At 32.9% G+C, this 15,444-nt stretch overlaps 2 protein-coding genes across 2 annotated transcripts; both read left to right on the forward strand.

The window, feature by feature from the left end:
• Window positions 1-5,078: 5,078 nt before the first annotated feature.
• LOC125223535 (agamous-like MADS-box protein AGL12) lies at window positions 5,079-7,889 on the forward strand. The gene is made up of 7 exons (XM_048126722.1): window positions 5,079-5,513; window positions 6,012-6,102; window positions 6,727-6,788; window positions 6,901-7,003; window positions 7,220-7,261; window positions 7,404-7,445; window positions 7,560-7,889. Exons 1-7 carry the CDS (start codon window positions 5,332-5,334, stop codon window positions 7,680-7,682), a joined length of 645 nt encoding a protein of 214 aa, XP_047982679.1. The 5' UTR covers window positions 5,079-5,331; the 3' UTR covers window positions 7,683-7,889.
• An 827-nt stretch (window positions 7,890-8,716) lies between these two features.
• Window positions 8,717-14,086, forward strand: LOC125224316 (suppressor of mec-8 and unc-52 protein homolog 1). Its single transcript, XM_048127700.1, has 16 exons — window positions 8,717-8,851; window positions 9,492-9,702; window positions 9,825-9,977; window positions 10,086-10,134; window positions 10,646-10,729; window positions 10,973-11,076; window positions 11,235-11,321; window positions 11,401-11,454; window positions 11,631-11,726; window positions 11,841-11,968; window positions 12,097-12,223; window positions 12,297-12,356; window positions 12,468-12,575; window positions 12,810-12,910; window positions 13,263-13,314; window positions 13,712-14,086. Exons 1-16 carry the CDS (start codon window positions 8,820-8,822, stop codon window positions 13,808-13,810), a joined length of 1,545 nt encoding a protein of 514 aa, XP_047983657.1. The 5' UTR covers window positions 8,717-8,819; the 3' UTR covers window positions 13,811-14,086.
• The last annotated feature ends 1,358 nt before the right edge of the window (window positions 14,087-15,444 follow it).

Genomic DNA, 15,444 nt, shown 5'->3' on the forward strand with positions numbered 1-15,444 from the left:
ATGTTTTTTAGTATACATGTTCCAACAACACACTGCACACACATTGCACATACACACTGCACACACAAAACATTTTACACACACACTGCACACTATACACACACAATGCATATACACACTACACACATTGCGCGCGCGCGCACACACACACATACTCAATGCACATACACACTTCAAGCACATTGCACACGCTCTACAGACATTGCACACACTATACACAGTGCACATACACTTCATATCAATTCCTCCAAATTTAATTCCATATAGCATTTTTACCGAAAAAAAAATATGTAATTAAATTAAAATTTAATTCCTACAAATTCAATTTTGAATGAATTCTAATTCCTTCAAACTCCAATTCCGTATGCAGAATGTACTCTCAACGTACACGTGGTATTATGTACATAAATTATTTTCAATTTTTTCCTACTTTTTTGATAGCTTATAAAAATATAATAAATTTTTAACATTATAAATTAAAATTGCAAAAGACATGTATAATTGTTTGTACGCATATATTACTCCCATTAGATTCAATATGTAGTTTGCATTTAAAAGGTTCGAAATATTTTGAAATTTTTTCCATAATTCAGTGTAATAAATAATAATATGTAGATTTACATCCATTAGTTTTCATGTATAATTATGTATAGTTGGAGTATAACCTTTTTAGAATTCTATTTGTCAAATAATTATTTGTTGGGCAACCTAATTAACTCATTATGTTAAATGGTACGCATGTCTGTACTAAGGAATTTTTTTCTCAATATATATGAGTTAAATATATTAATAGTGAATTGTATTGTTTGCTTATCCGACCTTAATCCTTAATGGAGGCTGATTCCTCTAGACAAATCTTGTACTACGAAAACTATTAATTTTATTGATTTGACTATTTCACTCATTCGTATCTTAAGGTAAGATTCAAAAGTTATACGGATCAAATTCGAAATGTTTTGTTCTTAAAATTAAATTCTCTATATTTGCTGTAAGACACTTGCTTTTATTATGTTCAATATACTGATAAATATAATGACCTCAAACAGTTTCAATGTTCATTTATCCACATATTTAATTTGTTTAATTGCTCAAGTTCAACATTCGATTATGGTCTGAAATTTACAATATTTAAACAATGACATAGTATATGACACGATTGATATTTAATCTATTTAATTTAAATGTAAATTTTTATTCAAGTGTATCGTAAATAACTGCCGAGATCGATCATCAAATATACAATCACATGATATTATTTTCTCCTTTACTTTCAAATTGACTCACAAAAGTATTCATCGAGTTTTATTTTCACGTGCTCCCTCCGTCCATAAAAAATAATTTCATTTTGATATTTTGGAATGTTCACAGAAAATAGTCCCATTTTTTAAAATGGAAAATTTCTTTTTCATACTTTTATCACTTTTTTTCCTCTATCATATTTTTCCTACCTTTTCTCTCTATCTCTCTTACTTTACCAATTTTTCATGATGAAAACTCGTATCGCCTACAAATGAGACTATTTTTTATGGACGGAGTTGTACTACTTTAATATGAATGCTCCAATAGTGATGAGAAGACTATGATTATTGACAATTAAAAAAAAGGGTGGATGTTATAAAGCATATAAATATTCAAATAACAAAGTAATTTGCGTGTATAAGTTCTGGCTAATAGGCATATCAAAAGATTAGATTACTGATTCTTTTGACCTGTTCTAAAGTAGTCTCGTATTTTCACATATTCCACAAGCAAAAAAGCCCATAATCAGCATCGCAATAACTTTATTTTTAAAATACTTAAATATGTCTATCTCTAATGAATGATCACCAAGATAATAACAAAGTTTTAAACAATATAGAGTTGATGATCTACATATGTAGACCTATTTAATTCATAATTCTACCTTGAGCTTCAAAATTCATATATATAATTAAATTAACAAGAATCTAGCTGAAATTAAGGTACGAGCAATGCCCATATATACAAGTTACTCCATAAATTAAAAGAATTTCATATACACGATATCATTTGAATTAAAATAAGTAAGAATATGTAAAAATTTACCAACATATTTATTTTTAGTATACAATTTTTTCATCATAAGTGGAGTATGATATTTTATGCCTTGACTCTATTGACAAAGTGCCAAGGAAAGATGACTCATTAATCCCCCACACGCACAAAACGAATAGGAAATTAAATGGAATAAATCTTTTTGGATACGAAAGTATTTTTCATTTTTATTTCATATGCCAAGAATATTTTGGCACCAATAAATATTTTCTTCCTCCAACAATAAAATAGCTGCAACTTGGTTTCTCCTTCGTGCTTAGTGATGGGGAAAGAAGCACTTTTCCTTGAAAACAGCTATCAATTTTTAAAATAAGGTTAAATCCTAGCATGAGAATTTGGGATTATTTTATTTGCACAAATGGGTGGTTTTTCGCTACGGGAGTGTCTTGTTTAGTATACTTTGTTGGTTTGGTGGAATTACAAGAGATAATTGGGCGTAATACAATCCAAAGAAGGAATATAGAAATGAATTGAAACGAAAATTACAAACGGAAATCGAAACTATAAACCGTAGAATAGGAAATAGCTGAGTTTCGGATTAGCGTTTCATCCCCGAAGATAAAACGGCTGCTTTTGATAGCGGAGCAGCACCTCTATCAACAGAGCTCCGGCGGCAAACTGGATGGAGGAGAGGGCAGAGCTTCGAGACTCGCGGCGGGGCGGACGGCGCGCGTGTGGGCTCTTACCGCCGATCTTAGTCCACTATAATTATAACATGTAATAATCCTTCTTATTAAATACTAGTTTAAGGTTGTAACTTCCAATGTGGGATAATTAACTCTCTTAATTATTCCCTAAGCTTTTCTCATAGTTCATTAAGTTTGCAATATTGCATAACTTTAATCCATTATTTCTCACTCACCGGAAATCGGATTTGAGAAAATAAATATACCACGATCATCTACTCCGAACGTGGATCGACGCTATATCATTTAATTTCACAAAATTAAATGTCTCGTTGAAATTATAATTTGGTCAAAGTCCATTGACCGGCATAGATTCCAAGATATATGGTTACATACTACTAATCAATTTATTTATATTGGATTATGATATTTGCATAAGTTGAGGGTATTTAAGTAATTATCGTCGATTATGTGTCACGAACATATGTTGACACGTGATGATGAAATTAACGTGCCAAATTCTTGCCATGCAACCAATGATCAAGATGCCAATATAAGTGAAAGAAAAGGGAATGCAATTAAATTAAGAAATTAGTTCTTTAATTTCATATTTAACTCTAGTGAACTTGGGATTGATTTGACAAGATTCTTAGCTTCAAAGTAAGAATTAAGAATATAATATAATGGGATTAGTAGCATAGGGAGATGAGCTGGCCATTTTCAATTTATTTAGGTGATAAAATTAAGAAAGCTCAAATTTATTTAAGCGGCATGATAAGATAATTGAATAGTTTAGATATGAATATATTGAATAGTTTAGATATGATTGATAGTAAAAAATGTTAATGAAATTGAAGATAATCGATGTGTGTTATGGAAAGAAGAATCAAGAACTATTGGGCATCTCATTTTTTGGCTGAGAACATTCTAATAACCTATGATGTTGCTGTTGTTAGAGATCAATGGAGCATCTCCACTTGCCTCACCGGTTTGCTTGCTTTCATGGCTCGCTTCTCTAGTCACAAGGTTTAATAACATTATTTGGATCAACATGTTTTTTCGATTACATGATCAATTTGGGACATTTGAATAAGGTGGGTATTCAACACTTTAAGTTGAATTGAGAGTTCGATAGAAAAAAGACTTTTGTGGCATTGGTACTAATTAGGTCAAATGTTGGTACCCCAGAGTTTCCTTTTCACCATGAATTTTTATTGATAACTTGGAAGAGATCTGGGGATAAATAGGTACAAAAAAGTCACAAAGTAAAAGGAAGTGAGAAAGCTCTTCGACTTCTTACGTAACAAAGGCTTGTTGCTAACTTTCTCTTTTTGCAGTTTTTTCGTCTCAACTTTATTGTTTCGATTGAGTCATTTCCCTGTGTTGCATGTGCCCAAGTAGTAAAGTATTCTTAAGACTCAAAATCCCAACTTCAAAACCTACATCGGAGTACTACGTGGTAGTTCAGCCCAAGTAGTAAAGTATTTTTAATACGGTTTGACCAGTGATTGGACCGGTCCGATCAGTTAAACCGTGAATTGATAGCCTCATCGGTTCGCTTATCGGTCCGATTTTTAAAACATTGCTGTTAACTTTCACTTTTTGCAGTGTTTTTGTCTCAACTTTATTGTTTTTTGCAGTGTTTTTGTCTCAACTTTATTGTTTCGATTGAGTCATTTCCCTCTCTTGCATGTGCCCAGGTAGTAATATTTTAATATAAGGCCATAAAGCTTCTACGTAGCTCAAAAACTTATCACATACTTATAGAAGACTATAAACCTTAGTACTATGTACTAGTAATAGTATTTAACTAAGGAAATGGTGTGTACTATGAAGTGGAACAAAAGTTGGTGTAAGAAAAAGCAAAGCTTTTAACATGGGCAGCTCATTCATTGGTCGATGCAAGAGTTTGGAAGCACATGAAAAAGAAGTTGCATGCTGACTAGTAATTAACCCAAAACTACAGTACAACATCTCCCCTTCATTGTGGATGACCACTTTGGATACTATAATCCCCACTTCACTAAATTAATTTTAAGGATCTTGTCTCAAATATATTCCACCACAAATTATTTTAATATAAAATAGAAAAAAGAACTGTATGTGGGACCAGCTCCATGTGCTCATTCGCCACATCACCCCCATCGCAGCTCGCCACGACAGCCCGAGGGTATAATCGACCTTTTTGTCCACTCCAAAAGGTGTGTGTTGTCTTTAGGTAGCAATTTCTGTAGCAACAAGTGTCGATTGTTGGATAATTAACCCTAAAAAGGTCTTTGTGTAAATTAAAAGTGGCTTCCAACCATGAAAATGATGGAAAACTTTTATAATTAATTTATTTGTGTTGTGTGCGTGTGTGTATTTAAGGTTGTCTTAGTAGTGTGAAGGAGTAAGCAAGTGTGTGTTTTTCTTTGGTGAAGTAGTTGAAGGAGTTTAGAGAGAGAAAGGCAACAGCCTCGAAGCTAGTTCAAACTAGTGGGAGCTGCTTGTCTGCAATTTTAGCACTCATCAAAATCAATTTTTGCTAATTTGATAGTAGTAATATTTATTTTGGTGGTTGGGGAGTTTTTTCTTAAAAAAAAAAAAAAATTATTATCGAGTCGTGTTGTTATCGTGTGTCTGGTGTGGAGATATGGCGCGGGGAAAGACGCAGATGAAGAGGATTGAGAATCCGGTGCACCGCCAGGTGACCTTCTGCAAGAGGCGGGCGGGGCTGCTGAAGAAGGCTAGGGAGCTCTCGGTGCTTTGTGATGCCGAGATCGGACTCTTCGTTTTCTCTGCCCATGGCAAGCTCTACGAGCTTGCCACCAAGGGGTACCTATTTTTAACTATTTTTCTTTTTCTCTTTCATGCACAATATAACATCGGTCCACGTCCAATAGTCTTAGTTTATACATAAAAAGTCCAATAGTCTTAGTTTATACGTAAAAAAATCTTCATGATTTTCATGAACTTCAATTTTTGTCACATGCATGTACATTTATATGCTAGCACCAACCAAATTAATTACTCCCTACTATATATTCTTATTACATGGCTTCCCAAGTTCTTGCACATAAATTAATAGAAATTTATCTTTCCCAAATTAAGCTAAATGATGATTAATTCCATGAAATACTCATTATCCTAGCTAGATAAACAATTGTCAATACAATAAAAGGAAGAGCAATAAATGAGTTTGATTTTGTAAATTATTTGCCAAATATATTATCAATGCAAATTTATTAGAAACGATATGAACATGATCGATTTTGCTTGAATTAATTTTTATGTATATGTTTTAATTTATTTTTTCTTGGTAATAAATTGCAGAAACATGAAAAGTTTGATTGACAAATACACAAAGTATAGCAAGGAAATCTCAGCTGAAGAGCCCAAAGAGAAGCAAGCTAACGAATATATGGTATGAAATCAACAGAAAAAACCCTTATTATAATTCTATAATTTGGTTTATTATGCTAAACTATATGCATAAAAAAATTCAATCAACAGTCATTTAATTTGAGAAATAATTGTCAATTTTATACTACTATAAGCTAGACCGAATCTGGTCCCTTTTTCTTGTGTTGATCAAAAGATACAGTAATTAAGATAGTATATTTAATAAAAGCAAATAATTAGCTGTCAATAGGTGAGCTCTTATTCTGTTATTCCTTCTTTTTGGAGACAAAACTCCATGGGCAACTATTTGTCTACATATGTAAAAGAATATTATTGATTGTTTAGATCAGATTAAATCGAATTACATTAATTAATTACTGTTTGAACCTTTTTTACGATGCTTTATTTGACCTGATTGTAAAAGTAGTTTAGTAGTTTTATTTTTATATATTTCGGACTTCTTTTTAATTACTTATTAGTACTAAACTCGATATATTCATAGTAAACTAAATTATTGTTGAATTTTTGAAAATACTCTTTTATAATCCTATTAGTATAGATATAATAGTTGAAATAAAATTTTAAAAGTAGTATATTATTTTAATATCTGAAAAATATTTTTAAGTCAAATGCATTTTCCCTTTAGGAACTGAAAGAAGAGATTAACATGCTCAAGAATGAGATAGAGATCCTCCAAAAAGGCATAAGGTAAGTTATATACTTTTTCCAAATTATTTACATCATTAAAAACAAGAATGCATGCAATAATGCATAAATTTGTTTTCATTTTCGAAAAAATAAATAATAATAAATTTATTAGGTATATTTCTGGAGGGGGAGCTCCTGGTGCAATGACTTCGAATGAGCTGAATGTTCTTGAGAAGCATCTTGAGACATGGATTTATCAGGTTCGCTCTGCCAAGGTATACTTCTATACACACAAATGGAATTTTATTTCGTATTTTATTTCATCATTACATGTTATAGAATATAAATATCATCATACTATATGCGAACGTGTATTGATGAAATAAAATACGAACCATAGACTTGTTTTGATTAACACATAGAAATTTTATTCTCATACTTTTCATGATTTCTTGTATTATTAGTTACTAACAATGAACATCTTGGTACAGATGGATATCATGGCTCAAGAAATCCAGCTGCTGAAGAATAAGGTTAGCTTGATTACAAATGCATTTCATATATTTTTGTACTACAATAATAATTCAGTTTTCCATTAATCAATCTGCAAATATGTAAATATAGTATTAAGTACTAAAACAATAAAAATTAATAGTATTTCCATGTTTAATACAGGAAGGAATTCTTCAAGCAGCAAACAAGCATCTGCAAGAGAAGGTATACACAATATACAAACATTTATACACATATATACTAAATTGTAGTAATATTAATGAATTTGTCACTACATATATTTTCTTAATTTTATATTTTTGGTTGTTAAATTTGCAGATAGATGAGCAGTTTGGGATGATTGAGCTGCCACCAATGCTGACTAACATTGAATACCCACTAACCACTAACATTAATCAGTACCCACTAATTATACCAAATCAAGAGATATACCAGTTTTAATTTAGCATATGCCCATTTATTTGTTACTATTTGGGCATATTATTGTAAGGTTTGATGTAACAAAATAATAATGTTGTAGTTTGTGAGCATTTAATTAGGTGCATGCCTAATTAATGAACTATTTTATGTAAAACTTTTACTTGTGGTTTATTGTAAAAGTGTTTGTTTTTATTTATTTCCCACTATGAGTGAATCTTTGTTCGACTACATGTTTCGAGATTTTCACTTTATGTTTTGGTGTGTTGGAGCTATTTTGTTATTTTCTGAGGTATTTTTATGATTTGAGCTGAATAATTAGTTTGAAGTCGTAAATCTATTTATGAAAGAAGAGTAAGACAAATGCTAGAAAGAATTAAAGAGAAGAAAAAAAAAGTACAATAGAAATTGTCAAAAACCAAAATTACAAAGAAGATATCTATCGTTCAATAATTTCATATATCCTTTTAATGTCTCATGTTAGTGCATATAGTTAATGGACAATTGAAGAAAGTTTGTTGAAAATAAGCAAAAAATATTACACGATTATCGATGAACTATTTTTGTAATTAAACCTAATACACTAATATAAAATCGACACATAAACTTAGTTTTGTTTTTCCGTTTATAAAGAATCCATGTCGATTTTATATTAGAATCATGAAGTTTGGTCAAATTCTGGTCTGTCCCGTAAATTTTGAAATTGGAATATTAAACTACGAAGTTTCACCTTTTCTCAATTGTCCCATCGATAAACACAATGTCATCTTTAAACAATATTCAAAATAACGTGTTTCATGAAAATAAGTATTTTTTTTTTATATATCTTTATTTTCTTATTTTTCTTCTTATTTTACTGAAATATTCTCACTTTTAACGTCATAAAAATATGTTGATTTATGCATGAATGAGACAATTAAAAAAATTTAAAACATCTTGATTTAATATTTCAATATCCAAGTTTATATGAAAAATCATAATTTCGTCAAATTTCATGATTTAATTATCTTTTTACATCTAAAATAAAATACGTTTAAAATGGGACTATTCGAAGATCTCTCTCCCTCTCTCTCACACACACGCGCACACATTTTCTCACACACATTTTTGGGATAAAATTCTCTAGGGTTTAAGCAATTTCCCATTCTCCAACACTGAGCCATGTCTTCGACGCTAGAAATCGAAGCTCGAGAGTAAGCTTTCGCTTTCCATTCAATTGCTGAACTTCTCTACACGCCCGTATTCTTGTATCTCCAGCTCATGCAACCTTACATTTATTGATTTGACGCATTTCGATTGAATTGGAAGAGCGCGGCATAATCCAAACGTTTTGAAAGGCTTAGGGTTTATTACGGATCGTTTATTTATTCTGAGCTGCACTGATATTTTTAGGATGTTAGCTAGAATTTGGGAATTAGCTACATATTGCGTCCACGTTTGTGAAGCTTCCACAAAATTGTCAGTGAAATTGATATTTGGTCAAATACTTAGAGCATTAGCTTATTCGTGCAAATGCTGGCTTCAGCTCGAACCAGCTGATGTTATTAATGGTGCTCAATTTTTATCTCCCCTTGCAATGAGGTGTTACTTCAATATTGCATTTTTAATGGTTATGGTGTTTTGTTTTGATTGGAGTTAGACGGAATATTTTTTTGACGTTATCCGTTGTACTTGAACCGTTTTAATGGAACATCTTTATGCCCTAATTGGACACTCTGATTCATCATCTTTTTTGCATATCTGCTGGGCACTTGTTTTGACATGTTAATCTAATTGTTTGAATATTATGAAGAGTCATGAATGCAACCTTTTTCTTTGTTTATTTGTTTGTAGTGTTATCAAGATTGTACTACAATTCTGCAAAGAGAATTCTCTGCATCAGACTTTTCAAACACTGCAGAACGAGTGTCAGGTTTCGCTAAATACAGTGGACAGCCATGAGACTTTTGTTGCTGATATTAATAGTGGGAGGTGGGATGCAATCTTGCCACAAGTTGCCCAACTTAAACTTCCAAGGAAAACATTAGAAGATCTCTATGAGCAGGTAGTCATATTATACATGTGAAATCATCTCCCAACTATGGTGTTTTGAGGATTCTTTCTTCACAGTTCATTATTTGTAGTTTGTAATTACTAATTACTCTCATTCTTTCCCCTTGTTTATAGATTGTTCTGGAAATGATTGAACTTCGGGAGATTGATACTGCCCGTGCAATTTTAAGACAAACTCAGGTGATGGGCGTCATGAAACAGGAGGAACCAGAGAGATACTTACGACTTGAACATCTACTGGTTCGGACTTACTTTGACCCGAATGAGGTATGTGATATCAAGTCTTTCTTACCTCTATCTTTGGCTTTGGTCTTCATCTAAGCATACAGAATTATCAGAATTTGAACTAAACATATGAACATATTTTACTCACAGGTGTATCAAGATTCTACAAAGGAGAAAAGACGTGCTCAAATAGCTCAAGGTTTTGTTGTTTAAATTTTGTTTTGTTTCATTATATTCGTTTTCATATGCTATGCCACCTAAAGTGAAGTTTGTTTGTTTTTTATTTGCTCCTTCGCTTAAGCTATAACCTAGAAGGTATTCTTATAGAGTTAGTGATCAGGTATGAACAAACCAGTTACAGAGTAATTTGGTTGGGATAATGGATATTTGAGTATGTTTAAGAGGTTAACAACTTTACTGATGCCTATGTATCTGAATTAATCCCTTGGCAAGATATGCTTCCTTTGAACATTCATTAAACTCAAACTGCAAACTGGGGGGGTCTTAGTTATCCTACTGTTGACGGTTGAATACCTAGGACTGCCAAAGAGATTTTCTTATTTGCAATAGATGACTAAACAATGTGATACAACTACATTGGTTGAACGTAATTAGACAGCTATGCCTGGATGAGTTTCAATTTTCCATATGTCTTAGATTCTCTTCTTGTGATGCACGCTCTTACTCACATTGTTCAACTATATTTTCAGCTGTTGCAGCTGAAGTTTCAGTAGTTCCACCTTCACGGTTGATGGCTTTGATCGGCCAGGCTTTAAAATGGCAGCAGCATCAAGGTTCGGATAGAGGGACATATCCTGTTATCAATCTTATTGTCTAATTGTCTTATTTTATGTTGTGTGCTTGTGTTAAAATATAGTAATTGCCAAGCCGTTTACTACCATGGTACATAAGGAGGAGCCTATTTTTCGTTTTCTCTTTCAATTTGCGGCTCCAACACTTCTTATGGCATTGTAGGAAAGAATATAATCCTTCTACATGGATTTTATGTCCTGTTACACCACTCTTCGCCTTTTCAGGTTTACTGCCACCTGGAACACAATTTGACCTGTTCCGAGGTACTGCTGCTATGAAACAAGATGTAGAAGATATGTACCCGACGAACCTTGGGCACACTATTAAGGTATTTGGTATATCCAACTTGCATATGGATACTGGTTACATGAAATACATGTATTTTAGTCTTTTTAGAAATGATTTTTTTATCTTGACTTTTATTTCTCCTATTACCTTTATATGGCTATGCTTTCAAGATGCTTGATAATGGTTTATTGACTGCAGTTCGGGAAGAATAGTCATCCAGAGTGTGCTCGGTTTTCTCCTGATGGTCAATTCCTTGTTTCTTGTTCAGTTGATGGATTTATTGAGGTAATTAGTTTTTGGAGTTTCTTATTTTGTGATTTTGTTGGAGTTTTAAGTTTTGAGTGCTCATTCTAGTGCGTTCCAGGTCTGGGACCATATAAGTGGGAAACTGAAGAAGGATCTCCAGTACCAGGCTGATGTGAGTTGCACACTCCCCCTCGCCCCACCCCCACCGTGCTCTCTCCCTTGATGTTTTTTTTTTTCTTTCCCATTTGGTGTATGGAGACAAGTGCATAAACCATAACGGTCATGAATGCCAATCGCTTAGGTAGACACGGTTGTAACACCATAAGCTAACTGGTGATAACATGGCAGGAAACATTTATGATGCATGATGATGCTGTCCTATGTGTTGATTTTAGTAGGGACTCTGAGATGATTGCCTCCGGGTCACAAGATGGAAAAATAAAGGTAAATAATCGCATGAATTTCTTGTTAGCCAAAGATGCATAATGCTGCATTACTTTACTTGCGATCTTTTTTTACTGAATAGGATAGATTCAAACTTGTTTAAGTTTGTTATAGGTTTGGCGTATCCGAACTGGTCAGTGCTTGCGTCGACTTGAGCGTGCACATGGTGAAGGTGTCACTAGTGTTAGCTTTTCTCGAGACGGAACCCAATTGTTGAGTGCATCATTTGACACCACTGCTAGGTTTGCATCTTATTCTCTCATCTTAAGCTTTTCTGTCTGCTCAAAAACATTTTCGAGAATATTACCAAGGCTTTGCATTGCATGGATCCATTGCTTTAGACACTTGTTGATTTTCATATTTGTTGCAGAATTCATGGCATGAAATCCGGGAAGATTTTGAAAGAGTTCCGTGGTCATTCATCATATGTTAATGATGCCATCTTCACAGCTGATGGTTCTCGTATCATAACTGCATCCAGTGATTGCACTGTGAAAGTACGTAACCTACTTTTTTTCTTCTGGGATTTTCCGCTTTCATGTTTGTAATGCATGTCTCAATGATATTTAGGTTTGGGATGTGAAGACTACAGATTGTTTACAGACATTTAAGCCACCACCTCCACTACGGGTTCGTGTGTTGTTAGTTGTTTGAGCTTGAAATTGTGCTAACTATACGTATTTCTCTAGTTAAGTTATTTTGAAAACTCTTTTATTCTCTTCTTCATCTTATATGCTACAGGGAGGTGATGCGTCTGTGAATTCTGTTCATCTTTTCCCCAAAAATACAGATCACATAGTTGTCTGCAACAAGACATCGGCAATATACATCATGACACTCCAAGGGCAGGTAACATATTACACATATTGCTTCTTTCTGTTCTCCTTGCTTAAATACGCTATTTCCTAGAAATCATATAGCTCTTTAAATCATCTCATTAGTGAGCTGTATTGATAGTGAGGGTGTTAAACACCACACTTTGTACTTTACGTTGTACGCTTTTTGATTGTGGAATAGTATCAAACGAGAGAGCAAACTAATTTTGCTCTGTTATATTTTGCATTTGAATCTTCCCCTATATAGGTGGTAAAAAGTTTTTCATCCGGTAAAAGAGAAGGTGGAGATTTTATGGCAGCTTGTGTATCAACCAAAGGAGAGTGGATTTATTGTGTCGGCGAAGACAGGTAGGCTAAAAATGAAGTGCATCTTTTTAAATTACCGTACATATTCTTTGCCATATACACACTGATCAGCACCTGCAATGAAAGTTAACTTGTCTAGTGGGTTCTCTCCTGCATTGTGAATCTTATGTAGTAGAAATTTCTTTGCCGGGATAACTATCTATACATGAAATTATTGTACAATCAACCAAACTCTTTTTGCCCAAAATCACACCTCCTTCCTTGCACGTTGTGAAATTCTGTGGGGATTCAACTCTGTTGCTCTAGCTACCACTAGTTTATTTTCTATATACATCGTACCATCTTCACTTCCTTCTCTTGAACTGTTTCACTAATTTATCTGAATTTTATGCAGAAATCTATATTGCTTCAGTTATCAATCTGGCAAGCTAGAGCATCTAATGAAGGTAAGTTGCTTTCGAGTTCCAAAGCATTAATGCCAACTTTTAGACTATGTTTCTGTTATCCCATGTTATGCTCCGCTCCCTCTGTCTCCGAGTAATTCTCCTTTGTTGATGTTGCCGTAAAAAACCTGACTAAGAAAGTGAATGAAGTTACTCTATTTTACCCTTAAATATTGCTTTAAAAAACCGAATAAGTAAAGAATTGGGGTTTCGGCATTAAAGAGGGCGAGGGTAAAATAGGAAAGCCTGATGCCATTTTTCTTTTGGATTATGAAATATACTCATTAGTGGTTAATTTTATTAAGGTTCTTGTACAATAGGATCTTTATATATAGTTATAAAATCTAAATCAAGTCAAGCAAGCGAAACGAGTCGTAATTTTGTAATGGTTGAATGGCAGGTACATGAGAAGGATGTGATCGGCATCACTCACCATCCCCACATAAACCTCATCGCCACCTATGGCGAAGACTGCACCATGAAATTATGGAAGCCGTGAAGAACTTTCTAGTAGCAGCTTGCAATTGTTTCTACCATACTACAATTTCTACCATTTTTGCTTTCATTTTTTCAGATTATCTAGGCTGTTTGTAATGATGTATATTCCATCTTTTTCAAAATCTTATTTAAATAGACTTGCATGTGAACGTTGAAGATGTAGCGTTTGTCAAAAGATCTCTAAACTTTTGTTTGTATTGAGATGGATACCGCACTTTGTAGAGACTGGATTTATTAGAAAAATTTAAACAAAATGGGCATTAAACTTATGCAGTAATTTTGAACTGTTTTATTCTCATGTCAAGCGCATTTTCCTTCTTGATTTGTCATAAATTAAGTCCATTTTGTTACTATTTCTTATTGTAAAGGTTGCAAACTATTCCTCCTTCCCACTTTAGGAGTCCTGGTTGAGTTCTGCACGGGGATTAAGAAATGTAAAGGAAAGTTGGCGAAAAAAGAGAGTGAAATGTGGGTCATATCTTTTTATATTAGTTTTATAATAAAATGTGAGTGAAAAAAATTAGTGGAATGTAGGGCCTAATACTATTTATGGAATATTCCAACCAAGACTTCTAAAATGGGATACCCAAAAATAGTAAATCGGGATTCCTAAAGTGGGACGAATGGAATAATTAGAAACCATAATATGATATGGGTTCTATTGATTGGATAATACAAATTTATTTGGCATCGAATTCGAGATAGATATATAAAAGAAAATTAAATTTTGGAACACTTTAAATGCAAAAAGAAGTATACTTATAAGATTATATAGTTGACTTTTTACTACGGACAACATTTTCAAACTGAAAAATAGCTATATGCACAACTCTAAAAGAAGTATTTATGACTTTTTGTTAGGTGGAAGACAATGTCTCAACAACTCTCAATTAAGATGGTTTATGATATATAAATACGCATATATGTCGAAGTGGTATTCCCGCCATAACGATTTTATTTCACCAAAATTTGATTCGAATTAAGATCCTAATTAAGATTATATTTCACAACAATAGACAAATTAATTGAATAATGCAGCCTTCGTCTACAAAACTCTAGACTATTTACTTAAAATATTTATATTAAGCCATTAAATCCTTGAAACTCGTGTCATTTTAAAAATTTTGTTCAAAATTTTAAAGTAAAATAAAATAATAAAATCGAACTCAGCAGTAGTTGGTCAATCGAATTTGAATTGCCTTTGACATGTTGGAAAAAAAAAACTTGAATTTGAATTCAACAGTTTCCAATCTCTGTGTCTTCTCTTGATTCATCGAATGGTCTTCTCTCTCTTTTGAAAGATTTGATTCGTTGACATTAGGAAAAGCTAGCCAACCTTAATATTGGTGAATATTAATGTCTTTTCAATCTTTACGTGTTTTCGTATATTGTCTGATCTGTTGACTTTAATATAATGTCTAGCCCAATTACATTAAATAGCAATGACATTAACTCTTTATATGATATAAATACATGTAACTAGGTTTGTGTTAAAATGACAACATCTCTTAAAGTGATACCGTGACATCATATATACAACAATATTATAAACGCTACACAATAATCTATAGATTGCTGTATAGCGTGTTGGATATTGCTGGCCGAGAAAAATTGTTGTATAGTGTACAAATTATT

Source organism: Salvia hispanica, chromosome 4 (assembly GCF_023119035.1).
Source record: "Salvia hispanica cultivar TCC Black 2014 chromosome 4, UniMelb_Shisp_WGS_1.0, whole genome shotgun sequence".
Taxonomy (NCBI): Eukaryota; Viridiplantae; Streptophyta; class Magnoliopsida; order Lamiales; family Lamiaceae; genus Salvia; species Salvia hispanica.

What these genes read in the sequence shown, in the direction of transcription:
- LOC125223535 (XM_048126722.1), top strand. Translation starts at nt 5,332, where the DNA reads ATGGCGCGGGGAAAGACGCAGATGAAGAGGATTGAGAATCCGGTGCAC. An exon ending in AGCAAGCTAACGAATATATG is followed by an intron (nt 6,103 to 6,726) that starts GTATGAAATCAA and finishes TTTTCCCTTTAG; the next exon opens with GAACTGAAAGAAGAGATTAA. An exon ending in ATCCTCCAAAAAGGCATAAG is followed by an intron (nt 6,789 to 6,900) that starts GTAAGTTATATA and finishes TAAATTTATTAG; the next exon opens with GTATATTTCTGGAGGGGGAG.
- LOC125224316 (XM_048127700.1), top strand. Translation starts at nt 8,820, where the DNA reads ATGTCTTCGACGCTAGAAATCGAAGCTCGAGA. An exon ending in CTAGAAATCGAAGCTCGAGA is followed by an intron (nt 8,852 to 9,491) that starts GTAAGCTTTCGC and finishes ATTTGTTTGTAG; the next exon opens with TGTTATCAAGATTGTACTAC. An exon ending in AGCCACCACCTCCACTACGG is followed by an intron (nt 12,357 to 12,467) that starts GTTCGTGTGTTG and finishes TATATGCTACAG; the next exon opens with GGAGGTGATGCGTCTGTGAA.